The 23,993-nt window shown below is 39.2% G+C and overlaps 2 protein-coding genes across 3 annotated transcripts; one reads left to right on the top strand and one right to left on the bottom strand.

The window, feature by feature from the left end:
• Positions 1–5,846: 5,846 nt before the first annotated feature.
• Positions 5,847–12,612, bottom strand: LOC111857623 (protein YIPF7-like). Of its 2 annotated transcripts, none has more exons than XM_023838697.2 (7): positions 11,967–12,612; positions 11,659–11,729; positions 11,442–11,561; positions 10,634–10,719; positions 10,047–10,192; positions 8,704–8,885; positions 5,847–7,909 (listed from the first exon to the last, which is right to left on the bottom strand). In XM_023838697.2, the coding sequence occupies exons 3-7, from the start codon at positions 11,558–11,560 to the stop codon at positions 7,747–7,749; spliced, it is 696 nt and encodes a 231-aa protein (XP_023694465.1). In that variant the 5' UTR covers position 11,561; positions 11,659–11,729; positions 11,967–12,612; the 3' UTR covers positions 5,847–7,746. The 2 variants fall into 2 exon arrangements, with proteins under 2 accessions (XP_023694465.1, XP_023694464.1); XM_023838696.2 differs by having other exon boundaries at positions 10,634–10,794; positions 11,967–12,599.
• A 22-nt stretch (positions 12,613–12,634) lies between these two features.
• LOC111857621 (glucosamine-6-phosphate deaminase 2-like) lies at positions 12,635–22,650 on the top strand. Its single transcript, XM_072707143.1, has 7 exons — positions 12,635–12,779; positions 13,079–13,247; positions 13,639–13,740; positions 17,566–17,748; positions 20,177–20,361; positions 20,794–20,968; positions 21,141–22,650. Exons 2-7 carry the CDS (start codon positions 13,124–13,126, stop codon positions 21,203–21,205), a joined length of 834 nt encoding a protein of 277 aa, XP_072563244.1. The 5' UTR covers positions 12,635–12,779; positions 13,079–13,123; the 3' UTR covers positions 21,206–22,650.
• The last annotated feature ends 1,343 nt before the right edge of the window (positions 22,651–23,993 follow it).

Here is a 23,993-nt window from a genome sequence, read left to right on the forward strand (position 1 = left end):
AAACACACACACACATATACAGTATGTGTATGTATGTATGTGTATGTATGTATGTGTATGTATGTATGTGTATGTATGTATGTATGTGTATGTATGTATGTGTATGTATGTATGTGTATGTATGTATGTGTATGTATGTATATGTGTATATATATATATATATATATATATATATATATATATATATATATATATATATATATATATATATATATATATATATATATATATATATATATATATATATATATATATATATATAGTGCCTCGCAAAAGTCTTAAGGAGTCAGAGAAAATGAGCAGGGTATTATGTGTATTTTTCCTCAGAAAACACAGTTTAACCTTACATCATATGAAGTTTTAGATACACAGTAAAAGCCAAGAAGAATTTCTTCTGTTTTTCAAAAAGTCCATAATATCTTGCAGAACTGCTTGAAGACCATCAATTTGATTTCCCGAAAGTCCTTTAAGGGACTCCCCAGCCATTCCATATACATGGTAAATTTCACCAACAACTCACTTCAATTAACTAAATTACTTTGAGTCAATGAGATATCAGTTAGCCAAACAAGGTGTGTTGGGGTGGGGGTTAAAAGTATATAGGTGTATAGGGTGGTTACTGCAAATACTGGGGTGACTTTAGGAGAGGTGTTGCGATGACTTAATGAGCTAACACACTTTGCCAGACATCATAACAGTTTTATCACTCTCTGTGTTCTAGGCCACGTCGCTCGTGTTGAAAAGGCTTACTATAACACATATCACTACAATTGAGATTGGCTTGAGCAGTATACCTGTAGTATATTGTATTATGACAAAGATACTGAAAGTGGATTCATTTTTTCTCTACTTTTAATCTTGCGCCGATGACCAGGAAAAGTAGTTGTAAGATGGATGGATGATTTTCATTTATTAGTATTTTTTTTTATTATCACTATCACATGTTACAGTACATTTCATGCAAAGGACCACCATTAAGATTCAAGATTCAGATTCAATTTGTTATGATCCGAAAAGGGGAAGCAGGAGCAGGGACACGGAGAGCTGGGTAAACAGGGTTTTATTTTAGGAAGCACCAAAACCGCAGGACAAAAGCATACAAACATCAATAACCGGACAGGGGTAAGACAGATTTGGAAACACTAAATACCAGACTAGATTAACAAGAACTAGACACAGCTGAACACCGGGATTCCACACGAGGTAAATTAGGGGGTGTGGCACAAGGGAGGATCGGACGAGCAGGTCATGACACAATTGTTGTATTGTGATTCCTACACCTGAAATGTGTACACTGATGCCCAGTCTGTCCAGGACTGAGGCTCGAATCATCTCTATTTCTGCAAAGTTCTCCCTGTTCTGTGCACCCCAGAAACCTGCAACTAGGTGAATAAAATCCCACACAATAGAGGTAGAAACAGCTTTTACCCTAGAGCCATCATTGAACTAAACTCTGGGAACTCTGGCACTACCCTCTACACCAATAGCACGCTCCCCCCCACCGACCACCCCAACAGCAATGCCTGTCACAGACAGTGCTGATTTCCAGGTGTGCAATATTCATTCCACAAGTGCGATATACTATGAGCTACAAGTGAAATTGATCACAAAAAGGCCTATGATGTGATTTACTTAGATTTCCAGAAAGCCTTTGATGTTGTCCCCCACAAACGGCTCTTGTTAAAGCTTAAAGCTGCAGGAATTTTAGGAACTGTGGCAGCTTGGATCAAAAACTGGCTAACTGATAGGAAGCAGCGAGTAGTTATTAGAGGCACTATGTCACAGTGGGCCTCCGTTTATAGTGGGGTACCGCAGGGTTCAATTTTAGGACCACTATTGTTCCTAATTTACATTAATGATATTGACACGAATACATACAGTAAACTGGTTAAATTTGCAGACGACACTAAGGTGGGCGGGGTAGCAGATACTAATCTAGCAGCAGAGAGGCTTCAACGGGATCTGGATTTAATTAGCGAATGGGCTGATACTTGGCAGATGAAATTTAACACAGATAAATGTAAGGTAATCCATGCAGGGAGCAGAAATATACAGTACAGATATTTTATGGGTTCCACTGAAATAAAGGTAGCTGATTACGAGAAAGATCTCGGTATGTATGTTGATGCTTCCATGTCCCACTCTCGCCAATGTGGGGAAGCAATAAAAAAGGCGAACAGAATGTTGGGTTATATCTCTAGATGTGTGGAGTTTAAGTCAAGGGAGGTGATGTTACACTTATATAATTCCTTGGTAAGACCCCACCTAGAATACTGTGTGCAGGTTTGGTCACCATACCTCAAGAAGGACATTGCTGCCTTAGAAAAGGTGCAACGAAGAGCTACGAGAATGATTCCTGGTCTTAGAGGAATGTCTTACGAGGAGAGGTTAGCGGAACTGAATCTGTTCAGCCTTCAGCAAAGGAGACTAAGGGGGGATATGATTCAGGTCTATAAGATTCTAACGGGTCTGGATGCTGTTCAGCCAAATGACTATTTCAATATTAGTCTAAATACTAGAACTCGTGGCCATAAGTGGAAATTAGCGGGAGAACATTTTAAAACAAATTTGAGGAAGCACTTCTTTACACAGCGTGTAGTCAGAGTATGGAATAGTCTTCCTGCTATTGTAGTGGAAGCTAAAACCATGGGTTCCTTTAAATCAGAGCTAGATAAGATTTTAACAACTCTGAGCTATTAGCTAAGTTCTCCCCAAACGAGCTTGATGGGCCGAATGGCCTCCTCTCGTTTGTAAATTTCTTATGTTCTTATGTTCTTACTGCAAACATGCAATATTTGTCACCACACTTGTATGTACAGTATTCATTTATTTTTCTTATTTCTTAATTATGTGCTAAAGCATCAGTCTTCGGAAGCCCACAGCAAATTTTGTTATAATGTAAGTTACAATGTCAATAAAGGCATTCTAATTCGGTTCTACTTCTAATTCTAATTTGTATTTCTGAATGACCTGTTCTGTGATTGTGTTTCCAGTGATGCCCTGGTATCCCAGGTGTTCCCATGCCTTTTCCGCTAACCTATATCAGCCCATTTTGGGTAGATGCCTGGCCCAGGAGAAAGCTGGGACTCATATAGTTCAGGCTTTGGTTTAAATACGATGGCTGTCATCCACTGATCAGATGGAATTCTGGGGAAATGGCAAACATCCCATAGTACCCCACACTTCTGCTTCCTACAAACTCGTACAGAACTGACCGGTTGCCAGGATTAAATATCACAATGCTGCTCCAACCAACAGGGCAACTCACCAAGCTCCAAAATGGCCAAAGAGTCAGTGCTTAAATTACGGGTCAATGAATCAAAACAACTGCTGAAGTATTTCGTCTGTCACTGAACAGTCGCAAAAACGATGACAGCATATTCCAAACACAGAGGAATGGAATCTGTCAAAGAAACAGCGGCCGCAAGTCAAAGCTGACCAGAAGAGACAGATGGACACTTGTCCTGATATTCGCTAAATATGACAAAAGCATGTCCTTGAAAATAACAATAAAACTAAATCAGCAATTCTGTAACCCATTCTCAACAAAAACTGTAGGTTGTAAACTTCTCGGAGTTGGAACTGATAAGAAAGCTGGCATTAAGAAATCCACAGCCAATGCACAATGACTCACAACCTGGTGAGAAGGGGAAAAAGCTGACCCTTGAGCAATGCAAAAAATAATATGATCTGAAGAGTCATTGTTCACCCTTTTTCCTGCATGCAGACAGGTTTATGTTTGGACAAAGCCAAAGGATGCCGTTAATCCACAGCCTATGTGGCCATCTTGTGGGAGTCATTAAGTCTGATGATCACTCAAGAATGGTCATAAAACAGGAATATGAGACAATTTTACAGCAGCAGGTGCAGTCTATAGTGGAAACACTGCTCCCTTATGATGTTCCCATATTCCAGGATGACAATGGCCCCATACACACTGCTAAACAAATTCGAGTGGTTTCATGAACGATTTTAGATTCTTTCCATGTCCACCCCACCATCACTGGAAATTCACACAAACCAGTGGAGTGCAGAGTTGATTTCTGCCTCTTTCATCACTCTTTGACCTGGACACTTGTCTTCTTGAGGAATTGTCCAAAAGCCCACTGCACACAGCCAACGACTTACATGACAGCATTCCAAGAAGAACCAAATCTGGAATGAAAGGGTGATGATATCGACATATTATGTTCCCGTTGTTTTGTTGACATAATGCTTATTTAATATAACACAATGCTGTCAGGGCTCAGTGTTGGGAGTACAAGTTTTTTGCATACTCCATGCAAAATCGAGAGTGTGGTGTTACCATTAATGACAGTTCCATATCTTACTGTAGTCTTCATGGGACTTATGAGAATGAAATGCATTGTAAGACATGAATAAAGACAGAATTATTTTAAAAGTACAATTCACAACTAATTATATAAATATTTGTGCAAAAAAGGGGAGTGTGACATATATTTTTTTTTATTATAGGCTGATATTGTATAAATTTTTACCTGAACCATTCTGAAGCGTTTCACTTTGCACAGCCACAACCTGGACTAACTGTGCATGTATTATGAGTCTATTAAACCAAATATTAAAATACGATTATACTGTACGAAACTCCAGTATCTCTGAAATGAAAATATGCTTCCTTAGTTGGCATAGCTGTTTATTAATGCTCCTTATGCAAACAGGTGGAACAAAACCCTATTGGAACTACAGGAAAAGTTCTGCATCGCTGGCTTAAAGAATGCCAGGTGTGAACCGTCACCTTAAACGATGGCATGTCTTTCTCATTTGAGCGATTTTTGCAGTTTTAATTTCTTTGCGCATTATCATCAAGCTCATGCACACGTTCTTTTTTGCAGACTTAAAACACATATATTATAATTGTTTAAAGGTCCATGCGTCACTGTTTAAAATATAACTGAGCCGAAAGTCCCAGGTAAGGCTGAGCGTGATGCTTTACGTGAGTTACTGCAAACAGTAAAATAAAGTCAGGGTGAATAAGCACATATCAAACTTAGTGTTTTTGTCATAAGGGAAATAAAACAAAATAAAACTTCATCTTTACGTGCTGATGATTATAATGCACTGACCGCTAAATTTCATCCAGCTTTGGCACACTGACCTCTATCTGCGTACCACAGTAAAAGGGAGCCATCTTGTGGTTGCATTAAGCAGCACGATCTATCCAGGTTGTTCACATGTACAGTATACGTAGTTGTGTATATAAGTTAAGTTATCTTATTGTTTTGTTACAAGTACAGAACCATGTATCTGTGGAAAAAATAAGAGCAGTAAATAAAATTCAATTGCTTTTTCATCAACTCAAACAGTCTGATGCCTCACTGGACCTGTTCTGGGAAAATGCTGGACATGTAGATGCAGGAGGTCCCCTGTGCCCGACCGCAGTCAGTTTAAGGTTTATCCACTAATCGGCCAATCACATTTCCACCAATCGGCCAATCACATTTCCAGGACCCAGAGACACACTCTGGACGATTTCTACATCAGAGGGCAAACACTGTAAAATTTTGTGACACCAAACCAGCTAACCATATGTGGATTTTAGGATTAAACTGGGACACTGGAATGGACCCCCACCAATACATAACAGAAAGATTTGGGGTGGAGTTCAAACCACCAGCACGGATGGCAGTAAGGTCACATTGCTGAGCCATCTGTGAGTTTAAAATCACACTGCTAATCACCTCACTGTCTACTACACTGAAAATTTCTCATATCTGAAAAAAAGACTATTTAAAAGCAAACTCAATTCCTTTCTTGCCACCCTTTACTGCCTACACTGAAAGTGAATAACACACTCTACTAATAAAACATTCGAGAACCATATATACATTTTTATAATTTATTTGATTAATTTAATTTAATTATTTCTTACATTTATGTTATTTAACAAAAAGTATTTATATCCAGGGCTAAGCATTCTTTTATTTAACTCACATTCGTTTTTTAATTAAAATTATTGTATGATAAAATCAGCATGTTCGATGGTTTACTAAAGACACCCAGTTAAAATTACATGGCATGTACATGACAGTAATTGTTATGATTCTCCAAATGCACTGAATGCAGTCATATTTCTTATGATGATAAAAATATAAAAGCATAAAATGTACTAGAAAAGTGCCAAAGTAAGATCCAAATCCCAAATTGTAGATATAAACTTAAAATCCAAGTTCCAAGAGGCCAGTAACCCACACACATGTACACACACACACACAGGCATGCGGGCTTCCTGCCATGTTGGGCAAGGACAGCAGACCAGATTACTGGTCTCACACAGGTCCTGAATACTCAGAGGGTCTTAAAACTGAGAAAGAGGAGAGATAGTCAGAGATACAAGCGAGTGATGCGGCGCCATTTCATATGCAGACGCTGCCGAAACAGCGTGTGAGCTCGGCTGAGGTCCAGCTAGGTGTGAAAGCGCCCTGTTGAATGCCGCTGACATTCAGGGGCCGCTGACGTCTGGCAAACCCAGAGCCGTCTGGCCTGACCGCACGGTGTCACAGCAGGTTTCCATCACGGCCGGGAGGATGAAGCCTTCAAACTGTCACTTCATTTGCCATACTGCACTCTCCCATTCTCTGTTTTACGTGGGTGAGAGTGCGTGCGCTTTCAGCAGGTTACATTATTTAGGTAGGACATATTAAAAAATAACAAAGTATTCCTAAAATCCGTTTCCTCCCAGACACAACACCTGTGGATATACACAGTTTCCACAACTGGATAAAAATAAAAAGAATCAAAATAGTGTAGGCAAAATACTGTAGAAAACAAAAATTTCTTTTCTAAGACAAAAAGTCAGTAAAATCCACCAGTTTCCAAAAACCTAGCAGTCATTTATTGATGAACAGAGAAACTCAACAAATAAAACAACCAGAAACTTTTTTCCTGACTGATATATCTGTTCTGCCACCCTGAAAATGCTAAGGGAAAATAATATACCACTAATGTTTTTTTTCCTACGTCTATACAGTTTCCCCTGCGTGATTAAGATCATTTATGGAGTAGACTTCACCCTATAAAAATACACAACATGCTCATTGGAGGTTATTTTTTAAACCCTCCATTATGAAAGCAGAAAGTATTTACATGAAATTCAAAAAATGAAACTTTAATGAAGGAATAGTGCTGATCGGATAGTTTGGCTGCTCAGTTCTAAGGTAGTTCCTGTGGCACTTCTAACTAATTAATCATTCACAAAAGATGTCTTCAACAAACACAGAAGGCCACCAGCTCTATTAGTTCACCTACAGTTGGGCAGAATACTTAGCAATAAATTCAAAGACTTTAGTCACTCTCTTAAAGGAAACAACATATCTACAAGAAGTAGTAAATGACTATAAATCCATCCTTTGTAAATCAATCCAGCCAGCTTGAAAAAGGGCTTATCAAACATGATTTGGTTACAAGATTTGGAACATCGCTGACCTGCATTTGACTGTTGGATCTGAATGTATTGCATACCCCATGAAATTGTTCATTACTCAACAAACACAAAAATAAACCAAAAAAAATACATATTCAAAACAAAATGTGGGGAAATAATGAAGCAATATCAGAAAAAATATAAAGTTCACTCTCAAACTAATAAAAATAAAACTAATAAAAGAAAAAAATCTAATAAAATAGTGCTGTCAGATTCCTGTTGTAACTTCAGGGAGAGCCTGGTGGATTTTCTTTAAGCTGTAACTCCTCCTCTCAAACTGAATTAAAGCTGCTGGGGTCGTCTCAAAAGACTGTCAACAGTGCAAAGACCCCGTAGAGGAGCATGCAAGGGTAAGCTACCAGCAGCTGCTGGCCCTCCATGGCCAGTGTGGATATGAAGATCTTTGAGGCAGCCAGGCTGCACCAGCCAATGACAAGGAGCGCCAGCACAACTCCCAGAATGCCCCTGAAAGAAAACATAGCAATATAATTGCCAATACCCAGAATGAGACCCAACACACAAAGAATCAATTGAGAGCTAAAAAGAAAATACTGTGGCAGCAATTCTATCCTTCAGTTTGACTGCCTTCCATTATCACCTTTAGCATTGCAGTGTATTACAAACACCCTGTGCTGTACAGTGCACTGCAGTACTCTTAGCAGTAGAGCAAATAATATTGTTCGCTACAGTTTCAAAAATGCAAAATGTAAAATATAGCATGCTACAGTCAGGAGTGGACTAACTTCTCTGGGGGTCCGAGGCTGACATGGGTAGGGGGGCCCTAAGTGGGACATTGGCGATATTTTTGGAGCCGAAAGAGAAACTAGAGGGAATTAAAAATGATGGAACATAAATAATGTTCTAATCAAAGTGCGGGATGCCAGCGGTAAAACTTACAAATCAGGGTGGGGGTGGGAAAGCTGTCAGTAAAATTTGCTGATGGGGGGAGAGGGGAATGCAGCAGTGGATGGACCAGTCAAATTTAAGAAGTTTAATCATACCCTTTGCTAAAGGTACAGGTAGTCGTGATTTTTTTTTGCTTAAATTTGTTTAATTGTATTCTCTCCACATATGTTCACAGTTTATCTACCACTCTAGTCGAGACAATATCAGACAAGAGAGTTAGTCCTGTATCTTTGTGCCATTTTCTTCTTGATAATTTGTGTCAGTTCGCTTGGTGGTGAATAGACTCCAGTGGTAAAAAACAGAGAGAGACAGAGAGGAGTGGGTTTGCAGGTCACAGGGGCTTGGTAACTTACTGCAGGGTGAAGAACACAGCAAAAGCTGAGAGGCCCACCATGGGCAGGAGGCAGTAGCCCAGCACACTAGCCACGCAGCCGTAGGACACGGATATGTCACTCATCAGGTTTAGCAGGCTGCACACGCCCCCACAGCCCATTGCGCTGACCCCATACACAAAGCCGAAATGAGACTTCCCAGCCTAGACAAGAAGAAGCACCTATATACACACATTAATTTAAAAAACAGACATACATGCAGATGCTAGGGGTGTAACAATTCATTGATTCTAACTGATATATAGATTAAGGCCATAAGATGATTACACTGTCTCAGTTAACAAATATTGATTCATATCACTAAACCATGAAGATTCGCCAAAACGTTGCTGAAAAAAAATCTGTGAAAACATTTTTCACACGAAGCCATCGAGTCACCTTAGTAGAGAGCAAAGTATTACAATACACTTTATGCACTCTAGTTCACCTTTACTCCTGTGTTTTCAGAAAGTAAACTATACATATCCAGAAATATTTTTTTGTTGTTAAAGTACTGATAGAAGATGGAATCTCTGTTGTGGATACATTTTTGTGGTATTTATGGTTTTTTCAACACATTCTGTTGTTAAAATGATAAATTAAAAATTAATTGTTGTGTTTTTGAATTCAAAAAATTTCGACAAAAATCAGCTTGTTTAACTGTATGCAAAATATTGATCATGTACTAAATCAAACTAAATTGGACTGTATCACAATAACATTTCAAATATCAGCAGACAACGGAATTGCTAAACTGAATTTATTGAATTGTATCATGGCAAAGCTTAGTATTTACGCCCCTAGCAGGCATACAGAATGTACAATCAATATGGACATAGCACACACACACACACACAAAAATGCACATAAATGTTACATATACACGGAAACATCAACATGTAGACAGACATTTATGTACAGTGTACATATTCATAATGCAAATAGGGATGAAAGGAAATGATGCAAACCTGCCTGAGCTATTTTTACACTGTTTATACTGTATGTACAGAGAGGGCAAAGATTTAGCCAGTGAAGGAAAGCAATAGCGGCATGCAAAATAAAAAACTTGCATAATCAGGAGTGATAGAGGTTTGACTTGTACATTACTGGTTAAAAGTGTTAGGCTGCCAAAGAAAATTGAATTTTAAATATGATAATGCAAATATATTTCTGTATGGCTGGTGGTGCAATTTAACAGCAGTACCAGGTATTTAGTGTCCTTAATTGCTTGATTGGTTCATATAGGATGGGAGCTGGCAGGGGGCAGAAAAGCATTCCCTGAAAACACTGCTCTATGTGAATATTCAACAATAACACAAGCTTACCATAAGCAGGGTGATAGCCAAGGCTACGCAGAAGAGTACAGGTCCAGTCAGGTCCGTCTCATGCATGATGCTGCCATCTGCTGGCTTAACTGGGTTTAAAACTGTCAGAGTCTTCTGCCAAATATGGTCGAAGTTAATTCCCAGTTCTGTGGAATTTAATATAGTTTTGAATTTAACTCACAATTAAACTTATTACAATTTATATATATATAACATCAATAAATTTTGCATTTGTCAGTTCTAAGTAAATACAAAATAATAAAATAAATAAATAAAATTAATGACAAAAAAACTATTAAACTCTTAAATAAGGATGGGGACTGTCATGCCCCGATCGTCCGCTCCTCTCATGTGCCACGCCCCCTCGTTAACCTCATGTGGAATCCCAGTGTTTTACAGCTGTTTCTGATTGTTGTCATTAGTTCATTGTATTTAGTCCGCGTTTCCGTTTATTTCCCCAGTCCGATCATTGACGTTGTTTCGTTGCGTGCTTTGTGCTGCCATTAAACCCAGTGTTCCTGATCCCTGGATTCCTGCCTATTTGTTTGCGTTTCCGGGCACGTACGCGTCATAACAGGGGACCTCACCTTCAAGTAAAGGTGGTTCATCTGCAAATCCGTCTGCAGCTGGGTGGGCTGATGTGGCAGGGACCTCCGAGGGCTGAAAGAGCTGTCTGGTGTAAGGTTGAACGGGGGAACCAGGTACAACAGAAGGGGTATACGTACCTGTGACTGTCCTGCCATAGACACTGGGGAAACACAGCCAAGCGTGCGTTGCATTTCTAATGTTAGTCCAGTATTTTAATATTAAGTTACTGTACTTTTCTATTCAATATTCTAAATAGTCGACATTTTCAAAAAATGTATTTCACACTTGCACTGATTGACGTATGTCAAACCAACTGTGATGTATTCATACACACTTAATTGTCATATGTCACATGGTGTTTTAATAGTTTTTTAAGTCTTTTATTCCTTTTTCGATAATGAAAACAATTCGAATCCATACGGCCTCCAAACTAACTGTGATGCAAGCAGACTAATATTCCTGATATGTCACAAGGCTTCTTTTCGCAAAACACCTTCAACGGGATTTTATATGGATTTTTTTGAAAAAAAAAAAATTAAATAAATCCATTGGCCTCCTGATCTTTTAAGGTCAAACTACCTGTGATGTATTCAGAATAAAATTCCTGATGTCACAACGCTTCTTTTTGCAAAATAGGCTACCTTCAACGTGATTTTTTTTCAGATTTAAATATGTCTAATATATCGAATAATGAATATAAAACTAACTTAACCACGGTTTGTGAGACAACATAAATGTTTTCCAGAATACTGACACTGCAAACAAACAAAAAAACGATGAAATGATTAGCTTCTTAGCCGCACTTACATATTGGGATTCTGCCGCGTTCCTTCGAAGCCAGACACGTTCTGCTCCTGGTCATCTATGTTATAGGTTGACTGGTAGAAGTCTTGCTCAAACGGTTGGAATTCAGTCATTTCAGTCATTCTACACAATAATAATAATAATAATAATAATAATAATACCACCTTGTCAAACCGGTATTACCAACATGCCTGCATTGGTATGGGTTCGTATTACTTACCTTTGGGTATATTGCGGGAGTAGCGTGTGTGTAAACTTAAGGGGGTGTGGGCTTTAGGGTTGATTTGGTCCCTATAACGTCGAAACAAAACCTACGCTCAGTAAACAAACGCGTGTCACAGCTATGGAATCAATATTTCTTTGCTAAGTACAACACCGGAACTCTCTCAGAAATAGGCATTTATCGTCGAACATGCAGTATAGCCGAACTGAAACACTTGATAAAGTAAAAAAGCGTCACAGTGAAACGGCAGTACTACTGTATATAGTAAACAATAACGAATATTAATAAAACTACAGATAACATACCTTGATATAAGTGCAAAACTTGTTTTTGCTTATTAGTGTTATGCTTAGGCTATGTTTAATCACAGAACAGTCGCTGGCAAGTGGGTGGATATACTATAAATAGCAAGTTATATTTACACTAAGGGTATGTGAAACCCATGTCTCCAAATGTCCCGTCTGTGTTACAGTATATGCCGGCGTCGCTGCCATTAAACCTGAGGGGGACGTGTCCTATTTATATTTCATAATTATGCGTCTGGACCCCCCCACATTTAACGTAAAATATTATACTTTTATGCCAGTGTCCCCCCACATTCAAAATGCTTCTGACGCCCCTGTATGTAGGCCTACTATATAGATGTACTGTACACCAGCACACATTCCAATATTTTAATTACAACGCTGTTACCATAAGCGTTTTTACAAGGGCCTACTAAAAAAAATCTAAATCAAGTTAATTTAAACACACAAAATTGATTGTCCTGCTAACGGCAAGATTTTTTTCTGAAAGTTTTGGGTTTTGTTAAACCAATAACAACAACAATAAAAAATAATGACTTTATTGCAAGGCGTCAGATTCACCGTTAAAGGTTATTACTACTAAAGGATAATAACGTAGCTTTTACTGTCACTTTCTGTCGCACCACTAAAAGGAGAACTACCGCCACACAACAGATTCGCCGTCCAGAATGATCACGTGACGGACAAATCATATGATCGGAAGCGGCCCATGTGATTGTATTAGTCACATGAGCCGAGGATAGACGATCGCAAGTTTCTTACTTCTGTGCAAAAGGTGGCGGATTTTTGTTTCTTAACAGCCATTCTGACAAGGTAAATTTAAATTATACGTCTTTCCCAAACACAATTGCATGTTGCTATCCTTTCTTACGTGTAAATAATATGCAATAACTTGGAAAATTAATTAAATACTGGCGAATAATTAACTGCTGCACGGGGCAAATATAACGGTTATGGATGAGAAATTATAACAACTTTCCCCAGGCAGCAAATATAGTATCGAGTAGCGAAGTTATTTATATGAGAGTTAAAAGATGCTCTTTCAAATTACTGTCACAATTGCTGTAGCATTGTACGTTTATATTGTAACTTTATATCGGTTCCTCTGAAAGTTTGTTTCAGATTTTTTGATCCAAACGAAACACAGATTTGCAACAATGAAACTGGTAATCCTTGAAGATTATGTCCAGTCCAGTGAATGGGCTGCCAAGTATATCCGCAACCGCATCGTCCAGTTTAACCCAAGTGCTGACAGATACTTTACTTTAGGATTGCCCACTGGTAAGGGGATTTTATTTGTTTTATGGATTGAAACTTATTTAACCCAGACTAAAACATTGTGAGTTACAGCATTAGTCTTGTTCGGTGGAAGATCTACATAACAACCCACTGCACCCAGTGCTGTGTACATTTGTGCCATCTACCACGTGTTCCTCCGTACCCTGGGATTCCCGCCCCCCTTATTGTGTTGGTAAAATGCATGTCTCCCCCCTGCATTTTTCAGTATTCCTGCCGAAAGTCCGTTCTTGCTGGTTTCTTTACCACTGACCTTTTAAACGTGGCGGAATAAACGAGCCTGCTTGAACAGAGTTCTCCCTGTTCGCCTCGCGAAGTGTTCGCCAAAGTTATGTTTGTAAGTTTGTCACATCTAGCCATTATTTTGGTATTATAGGTGGCACTCCGCTTGGCTGTTACAAGAAGTTAATTGAATACTATGAAAGTGGAGATCTTTCATTTAAATATGTGAAAACCTTCAACATGGACGAATACGTAGGTAAGTTTCTGTTTCACGAGTATGTCCATGTTGAACACTGCTCAAAAAGAAATATGAAGCGTGCTTGCATGAACATTTTGATAAGATATTTCAAAGAATTTACAGATTTACCTAATTTGCATGAAATAAAAACAGAACACTAAAGACCAGGGGCCTCGTGTATAAACGGTGCTTACGCACAAAAATGCTGCGTACGTCCGTTTCCACGCTCACGTCGAGATGTATAAAAACGCAACTTGGCGTACTCCTACGCACATTCTCATGGCAGCTCCAGCGTACGCACGTTTCTGCTCGGTTTTGTAAATGGACGGCACCCAGTGGCAAGTCATTGCTACTGTGGTTTCCCTTTTTAAGCTCACATTCATGACGCTGACTTTATCCAATACACCAACATTAATTGTATGTTGTTTACAAATGTACGGCACCGGATTTTAATCAATTTGTAGCAATAAAATGGTGCAGAAAATGACTCTTAGGGAGTTTTTCCTTGCCACCATTGCCTTTGGATTACTCAATGGGGGGTCCTTACTATGGAGGACTAGACATGACATAATTATAAATAAATAAATATGTGAATAAATAAGTAAATACTGAAATAAATAAATACATAAATACAGTTTGGCCATGAAAATTGCTAAATAGATTCCTATATTTGTTTATTAACGTATTTAAATATTTATGAATTTCCACATTTCGTCATTTATTTATTTATGTATTTCCACATTTCTACATTTATTTATTACTGTATTTCCACATTTCTACATTCATTAATTTCTGCATTTCTGTCTCTGTATGTTAATAAGGTGGGCGGTCCCAAAAGCATGATTGGTTAAAAGTCGAGGCATTACTAATTGAGTCGCAAGGAAGCTCGACTTTTAACCAATCATGCTTTTGGGGCCGCCCACCTTATTAACATACAGAGACAGAAATGCAGAAATAAATAAATGTGGAAATACATAAATAAATAAATGACAAAATGTGGAAATTCATAAATATTTAAATACGTTAATAAACAAATATAGGAATCCATTTAGCAGTTTTCATGGCCAAACTGTATTTATGTATTTATTTATTTCAGTATTTACTTATTTATTCACACATTTATTTATTTATAATTATGTCATGTCTAGTCCTCCATACCTTACGAGGCAGAAATGTAAAGCGCATTGAGACAATGTAATGTTGTGATAATGCGCTATATAAATAAAATTGAATTAAATTGAATTCAGCCTGACAGCATCCCTCACCACCGGTGTCCACCAGCGGGTTCGGGGAATGCCGCCACGACAGGCACCGACCACCTTACGGCCACAGCTCCAGTCAGCCGCCTCCATAATAGCGGCACGGAACAAGGCCCATTCTGACTCAATGTCCCCCGCCTCCCCAGGGACATGGGAGAAGCTCTGCCGGAGATAGGAGTTGAAGCTCCTCCTGACAGACATTCCCAGCAGACCCTCACTATACACTTTAGCCTGCCAGGCCTGGCCGGCTTCCTCCCCCACCAACGGTGGCACGTCTTGTACTAATGTCTGTAAGAATAAACACACAGAATAAACAAAAGTAACACCGCATCTGTGCCCTACTTGTTATTCATAAACATGCAAGTAATTCAAACAAGTATGGTACGAGAAAAACTCACCCGCGCTGACATCAGCATCCCCCTCCCCCAATAAAAGTGTGAGACCGGGAATCCCGCTCCCTCCGCCTGTGCTGTTAAGACTCTTATGGTGAGCGGCCACTCGTTTTTTAACGTCGGATTTAATGTCCGATAACTTCTTTTTAATTTCAGCCACCGTGCGAATTTCGGAACCAACACTTTTAACTGACTCCGCCACGCTGTGCCACTCCGTCAGCTTTTGTTTATTGCTGATGCCACTACTTAAACCACCAAATAATATCACTTTTCTTTTCTCGAGTTCTGTTAACATGACCTCCACTTCGCACTCACCGTATTTTGCGCACCATAAGGCGCACTGGATTGAAAGGCGCACTCTCAATTGCGGGGCTTATTTCTATACTTAAGCCATACATAAGGTGCACCGTATTATTCGGCGCATGCAAAAACAAGGTAACAAAAGCAAAACAGTGAGTTTAGTTACTACGTATTTAAAAATACACTCACATTGTTTTTTGATCAGTCTGTTGTCATTCTCCTGCTTCCTCCACTTCCGAACCATAGATTCATTGATTTTGAATTCTCTCGCTGCTGCTCTATTCCCATTTACAACCGCGTAACTGATAGCCTGTAGTTTGAATTGTGCATCGTAAGCATGTCTCTTCTCTGATGCCATTTTCAGGGTCCTTAGCTAAACAAATGTTGTTTCGCAGTGCACCAGTAGTACAATATACCTACCTACCGTAGGCGTGGCGGAGGTAAGCGTACCTCTGTACGTGGCTTTACGTAATGTTCTGCAATTGGTTTATCGCTGCCAGCGTACGTAGTGTACGTATTACTACATCCCTATGTCGGCAGGAAATGGTCCGACAGTCAATCAAGCTGCTAAAACTACTAAAATGCACAACATTTTTACAGATTCTGGAACTCAGTGCACACATAAGACACACCGAATTTAAAGGCGCACCGTGGATTTTTGAGAAAATTAAAGGCTTTTAAGTGCGCCTTATAGTGCGCAGAATACAGTACTTCTTTTTCCAACATGGTTTACCCATTGTTGTTTAAGAAACACATAGAACAAAGCAGTTATTTATACAGATTTACATGTGCAAATATACATAATTATGGGCAGGTCGGGGGGGGGGCTGTGGCCTTGTTCACGTACGTAAAATTTCACGCTCATTGGGATTTATAAAGGGAATGTGCGTAGATCTGTGCTTACGCACAGTTTTGTGCATCTGGATTTTTTGTTGCGTATGCAAATTCCTAGTTTTGTCCGTACACCATGTTTTAGTGTGAATTCTACGCACGTCATTATACATGAGGCCCCAGGGACGTAGGTTTCATATTAACATTGGGGGGTATATCAATGGAGAACTAAACATGACATAAATATAAATAAATACATGTACAAATTAATGATGAAATATATAAATAAATACGTACATGTATACATTTTGATCATGGGCATAATTAGCTGTACACCTTTTCATTTATCTATTTCTATATTTCTGTATTTATACATTTCTTCATTTATTTATATATTTCCACATGTCTTTATTTCTGTATGCTGTCTCTATGTCAATCGTGCAGACGGGTCTAACCTCACTTAGTGCAGGACTGGTTAAAGGCGTGTGATCATTCATACTCTGCTATGTCTACTTTATACATCGGGGTCAGAGGTGTGACGTCACGTTGTGTTATAGGGCGATTTTGTTGTGCTGTGTACAGTTAGTTTGTTTCCATAAATTATTGCTGTCTCAGTCACAATATATAAGTGATATTTTTCTATTTTTGCCGCTATTCATCTTCACTAATATGTCAGTGTGTTACTGTCTTGAGCTAATTATAAAAATTATGCATATATCGCGAGATTCCGCCACAAATGTAGGCCCTGCAATGTGGAAAAATGACCTCATCTCAGGGTCCACTTATGATACCTATGTCACTCACCTGCACCCCCCCCCCCCAGATTTACACCTAAGGTAAAGACCAACATTTACCCATTTATAAAACTGGGTATTCTGAAATTTCTTCCGAATCAATACCTTCTTTTGTTCTGTGTAGACTTTTCTTCTTAAATTGGCACATTTAGTAGTAGCTTAATTGCACCCTGAATACATGCCATTTATAAGTGATAAATATGGGGGCACATCTCTAAAACCCAGGTCTCCTGGAGGGGTCATTTAAAGTATTTCTCTGAAACTCAGGGCTGCCCAGGGACCACCCAGAAAGCTATCACTCCTACATGTGGAACAACTTTTTCAAGCACATCGACATTGAGCCGGCCAACGCCCACATTCTGGACGGCAACGCGGCTGATCTGCAGGCTGAGTGTGAGGCCTTTGAGCAGGAAATAGCAGCTGCTGGGGGCATCGGCCTTTTCATTGGTGGTGAGTTTAGAGCTGAGTCGTCATGCACTGCATGTATGTAGCTAAATACCGCTCATTATAGTTCCTATCCGGGACTACGGTGCCATTTCTGGATCGAACACACTCCTTGCGGTGTCTTGCTTTATGAAATCTGCAAAATTTTGTCGTATTAATTTTTGATGTATGTTGCTAAATTCCATTCACTAGTTCCTACAGCTATTAAATGTAATTAAATAATGCGGTCCAACTCATTTAAAATAAACTAACAAAATACAACTAAATACCGCTTTTTAAGTTATAGTGCTTTATTCCTTTTGATTAACCAAACGTAGTTAGATACTTTATCCAACCCCCAGACCTACAGCGGGGCATCCAGGCCTATGCCAGACCCCTAGAGCTGTGGTGTTAGAGATCGACTTTTATTTAAATTAGAAATAGATTATTTTATACTATTTACAAATAAGTCAGATTAACAAATAGAGTTAATGTCCTTTCTGTCAGGATGGGGGGCTGCTGGTGGGGAGCGTGCTTCTCACACCCATGGGCCATTGGTTAGCATTGCGACAACAATTTGTCTGCTGGTAGCCATTTTGTTTCCAATTTGACAGCCGCGAATCGACTCTTTAAAGAAAATACTGTTTGTCTCTACGCGCATGCGTTACAGGAGAGAGAGAGAGAGAGCGCATGCGCTCATTTTAATAAGGATTACCCGCGTTATTCCTTGATTCTTGTTGTCGAAATCCTTAGGGTGCTTCACTACTTAAAAAACGTTATGGTTAAAGGGTTTATTTGAAATAACAGGCGCACCATTGGTGCCGCCATTTTGAAATGGGATGTCTGCGTGAGTGAACATGTGCCAAGTGCATGCCGCCTAGGACGTCATTTCGCCCGCATTGTTCAAACTGGCAGGATGCATGGCAGGTTCAGTCCGCTGCGGGATAATGGCTGCCGTGACCCCGCTGTTTGTGCGGCGTCATTGGAACCCTGAATGGCTATTGCTGGATCTTCACGTTTGGTGAAATACTTTTTCTATTTACATTGAAATAAACTGTTAAACTGATAATGGCTTTTGCACCGTTTTTAAAAACTTATGTTAAAATGTTTAAGTGCTATGTTTCTTGTAAAACGACATTATGTCGTATGTTAATTGGTTTCGCTTGGGACTTGTGCTTGTTTAAACTCAGCATTTGCTCTTCTGACAGTGTTTCATTCGGGTATGTTTGTACTTGTTTAAATTCCGCCTGCTCTTTGGCTTTTCTTTCTTTTAAAAATAACACTAAAGTTTTTCTTCTTCTTCTTTAAACATTTTGGTTAAATATAAGTTTAAGTGCTTTCTTCTTTTAAAATACGCCAGGGCACTTGTGTCTACTGCGGACGGAACCCCCGCTGGCTGTGTACGCATTAGCTTACATTCATCCTGCTCAAATGTTTTATTATTCCATAAAACGTAATTGAAAATAGCACATTAATAAATACACGTAATTTATTTTTATTCTATTAAAGTTTAATGGCAACCCAAACCATGTGGCCCCCTTTATCACATAGCATAAGCATGTATGGTACCATGTATGAACATTACCCCTCGACCAATCAGAATCAGGGGTATGCCCCCCCCCACTTATGACTTCATAAATGGAGCCCCATTTAAGCTCCTCCCATTGTACCAGGTAATATCTCTGACATTACTGTACCTCCATGCAATAAATATCCAATAAATGCTATGGCTTTTACACATACATCTATTGCTACATCGTTAATTGCTTGAAATTCACTTAATAAAAGATTATCCACAATAACAGCCAATCCATTTTCTATACATATTCTTTTACAGACAGTGTATTAAGTAAGAATGCAATTTCAAAAATGTTCACTGCTTTGCCGTTTGGTGTCGCCAGATAACAGTTTCAGAAAAACATGAGTATGCATCATTTAAAGTGTGGTGTCTCAGCCTTTCCAAGCACAAGACCCGGCTGTTCATCCTCTATCATGTCATAGGGTCCCCTGCGCCAGATTTCAACTACCGAGGGGGGTGTTTACCTCTCAGTAAAAAAGAGACTGAGAAACTTACAGTTTTCATGGCACACACATTGTTGTTTTTATACCCTAAATCCCATTGTGTATGTCAAAATTGGCATCTGCAATCTTAATGTTTGCATGCAAGACTTGTATGAGACTTCTGGCCACAGTTCACTACAGTTTATTAATGATTGAGTGTTTTTTTTTATACTTTCATATTCTAGTGCAGCGCATACACCTCTGCTTCTTGCCTGTTAGATTTATTATATGCTTGTGTGTTTGATGATTTTGTTTTACTGAAACAGGTATAATTAACAGGAGTGAATAAATAAACTGTACAAGAGATAAATAAGCATCTCCTGAACTATAGCGTTTTACATACCTTCTCACAGTGATTTCTCACTTCTCTACCTGTTGCTCTGCTCCCTGGCAGGCATCGGCCCTGACGGTCACATCGCTTTCAACGAGCCGGGTTCCAGCCTTGTGTCCCGAACCAGGGTGAAGACGCTAGCTAAGGATACCATTTTAGCTAACGCTAGGTTTTTCGGGAACGACCTGACAAAGGTTCCCACAATGGCTTTGACTGTTGGTGTCGGAACAGTGATGGATGCCAGAGAGGTATAATAATAATAATAATAATAATAACAATAACACCATAACTGCACAGGACATAATGAGGTGTCTAATTTTAAAAATAGTAACATCTATAAATCAATCCAGTAAGTAATTCTTCCATGTTCCTTTATCCATTGATAAATATCCCTTGATAAAGTGTATGAAAAGTGTTGGTCAACAGCTGAACTTACACATCCACATATAGATGAGGCTATCGACTCACTAGTTTAGGCTACATATAGATGAGGCTATCTCCTTTTTAACTATTAAAACTTTTTGTCTTTAAGCCATTTTTGCATATATTTTCCAAATGACGTTATAACGACACTTGCATTTTAATCTGATGAAGTGTGCCTTAAGGTGTGAAAAGTGATAAGGTTGTGGCATAGTAAGCTGTGCTTGCAGCTTCCTAATGACGCTGTCTGTGTGTTACAGGTCATGGTTTTAATTACTGGGGCACACAAAGCTTTCGCCCTGTACAAGGCCATAGAGGAGGGTGTGAACCACATGTGGACCGTCTCAGCTTTCCAGCAGCACCCAAGGACCATATTTGTGTGTGACGAAGATGCCACTCTGGAGCTCAGGATTAAGACGGTCAAGTATTTCAAAGGTGGGCAACAAAGGCAGGTCCTTGTGTTGCAAAAAGGACCCATATATGTCTTGAATCAACTTTCTAAACATGCCCCTTCATAGACGGAGAAACTTCCTTCATCAGTATTTGAACACACTCACAGATGATAGTCATCAGTTTTAACTTCTCTAAACAATGTGGTCTTTTGTAGGCTTGATGCATGTTCACAACAGGCTGGTGGATCCACTATGCAGCATGAAGGTCCAGAGAAGTTAAGGCACCATCCCCAGACCCAGCACCAGGATCTAACCGATGCAACCTGAGATGAGACTCTGCTTAATTGCCAAAAATCCTGTTGTATAATGTAATTACAGTGAAGACCAGTGCCGAAGTCAGCGCCGCCTTCTTTTTTGGAATGTAAATGCATCTCCAAGGGCTTCATGCTAAAGGCGGATCTATACTTCTGCACTTAGCCATTTCTCCGATTTGACTCTCCCTGCCGGCCCATGGAGGATGGGCTCCACCTTTGAGTCTGGTCCCTCCCAAGGTTTCTTCCTCCTTGGGAGTTTTTCCTTGCCACTCCTCACTGGGGGCTTTGGGTGGGGATGCTGTAAAGCGCTTTGAGACAATGTCATGTGATAATGCGCTATACAAAAATATATTTGTTTGTTTGTTTGTAAACCTACACTGTTGGTACAGCATAGGTAGGGTATGGCTATACCCTACCTATGCTATACCAACATGCATAACGTATGCCATAGCTTATGCCATAGTCTGACACTGTAGGTACATGATGAGGTGACACAAACCGCGCACGAGTATAAATGCGTAGCCATTTGGCCATGACGTAAACTAACCATAGACTTCACGTGGAAGTACAGTATAAATCAGCCTGGGCAGTTCCAGAAGTCTGCTTCCTAGTCTGTTTTCTAGTCTCATATATATATTTTGGGAGGCTGCACACTTGAGGATGGAGACTGAGCCCTACTGATGTGCTCAGGTGACCTTGGCCAGTCCTGCTCACTAATGCTGTGCATTGCACTGGTGCTGCTGGAACAAATTATTGCACATTCCATGCCTTTCACAATGTGATGTGTAAAGGCAGTGCTATAAGAGCGTGCTTCGTCTACCAGAAGCCATCTCCAGCAAACATATATTCCCTCAGAGTTTTTATAATGGCACAATGCTCTGTGAGGTTGGTTACATTTTTTACGCTTGGAACAGTACTCTGATGTACTCTTTGGAATTTGTCACTCTCCAGGCAGGTCACAGTACTGTACAGTGCTTGGTGTGACTGGATCTGTTTTGCATTCTCAGAATTGATGTTAAACTGATAAATGAAATGTAGCAGTTACAAATGGACACTCGTGTTTTAAAAAATCATCTCCAGATGAAATATGTGTAGTTTAACACTGCAGATAGTTGGACCATAGAATATTGGACATTACCTGAAGCAATTCATGGCTGTTACCTTGAGTACTGTTACTCTTTATGTCAATTTACACTCCATGGTTCATAAAATGACATGTCAAGTTATTTTAAAATGAAAAAGAAGAGTTTATTACAATTCCCCCATAAGATGTGGATATTCCAGCCACTATCACCACATGCTACGCTGCATACTGTTAATTCTAGCAGTAGGATTATGATTGTTGGTATATTGTTAGTCTGATAGATATCATTTGGGCAGTTAACCAAATAAAATGGGTTTTTGCTAGTTAGGTTGTAAACTAATGGAACAAATGAAGGTGAATCAGCAATGTATGGTTGTGTTATGACACATATGGAAGGTTTATGTTTTAGATCATTGAGTTTATAATGGTCAGAAAGAGATGATTTATCTAATGGCTACAACTGATTGGAAAAGCTCAAAACCATAGTACATCAACTGAAAGAAAGGAACATAAAGGTTATAAATGAAAAAAAAATATTACTGTAAATGCAAATTCACTCTTAAAGACAAGAGAAAGAAGTTTGCAAGTGGTGCAACAAAATGCTATAGATGGCCATAGTTTTGTAGATTGTTAAATGTACTTGTCACCGAAAAGCCACGTCTGAAACAATGTCTCAGGTGAGAGCCCATAACTGACATTTCTTATCACAACCATCTGTTTCCAGTATCTCATCAAACTCCAGTGTCATATTTATAGACATGAATTTCACCTATGTGTTAAAAAAACAACACAGAACTTGAAAGGACCTATCTGGTCTCACACAACATCTGCAATTAATATTTATGAATACAAACGTTAAGAATTCATGAGGTGAAATGTTCATTAAAAAGCATAGAGCAAAAACATGCACAAAAAATACACAAAATAAATACAGAAAAAAGTAACCACCTAATTGGAGGGGAAAGATTCTGCAAATTGTCACATAAGTAGAATGTTCAATAAATGAATACAAGTATACATTCAGACCTACATATCGCAATAACAACTCGGAGCATTCAGGTAAAACACAAGCAAAGGAGACTGAGGGGGGACATGATCCAGGTCTATAAGATTCTAACAGGTTTGGATGCTGTTCAACCGAATAGTTACTTCAGCATTAGTTCGAATACAAGAACTCGTGGCCATAGGTGGAAATTAGCGGGAGAACATTTCAAACTGGATTTAAGGAAGCACTTCTTTAGTTGTGTAGTCAAGATTCAAGATCTTTATTTGTCACATGTGTAGTCATACAAGTACAACAACACAGTGAAATGTACCCTGAGCCGCTCCTTGACTGTGCAAACATTAACAAAAGTAAAAATAAGTAAAGAAATGAGTGCAATAGAATAAGTATAACTGTATAAATGTAAGGGCAGTGCATAGTTTTAAAGTGCATTGTGCTATAATAGCACCGCAATATAAAAACAGTGTACATATAAAGTCCTGTTTCAATTAAGGAATGCTATGAGGGGAGTGGGGGCATGGTCTGATTTAGGACTCGGATGGCCTGAGGATAGAAGCTTCTCTTGAGTCTCTCTGTTTTTGACCTGATAGTGCGGAACCTTCTGCCTGATTGCAGGAGTTGAAATAGTCCGTTACTGGGATGGGACGAGTCCTTCAATGTTCGGACT

This window comes from Paramormyrops kingsleyae, chromosome 25 (assembly GCF_048594095.1).
Source record: "Paramormyrops kingsleyae isolate MSU_618 chromosome 25, PKINGS_0.4, whole genome shotgun sequence".
Taxonomy (NCBI): Eukaryota; Metazoa; Chordata; class Actinopteri; order Osteoglossiformes; family Mormyridae; genus Paramormyrops; species Paramormyrops kingsleyae.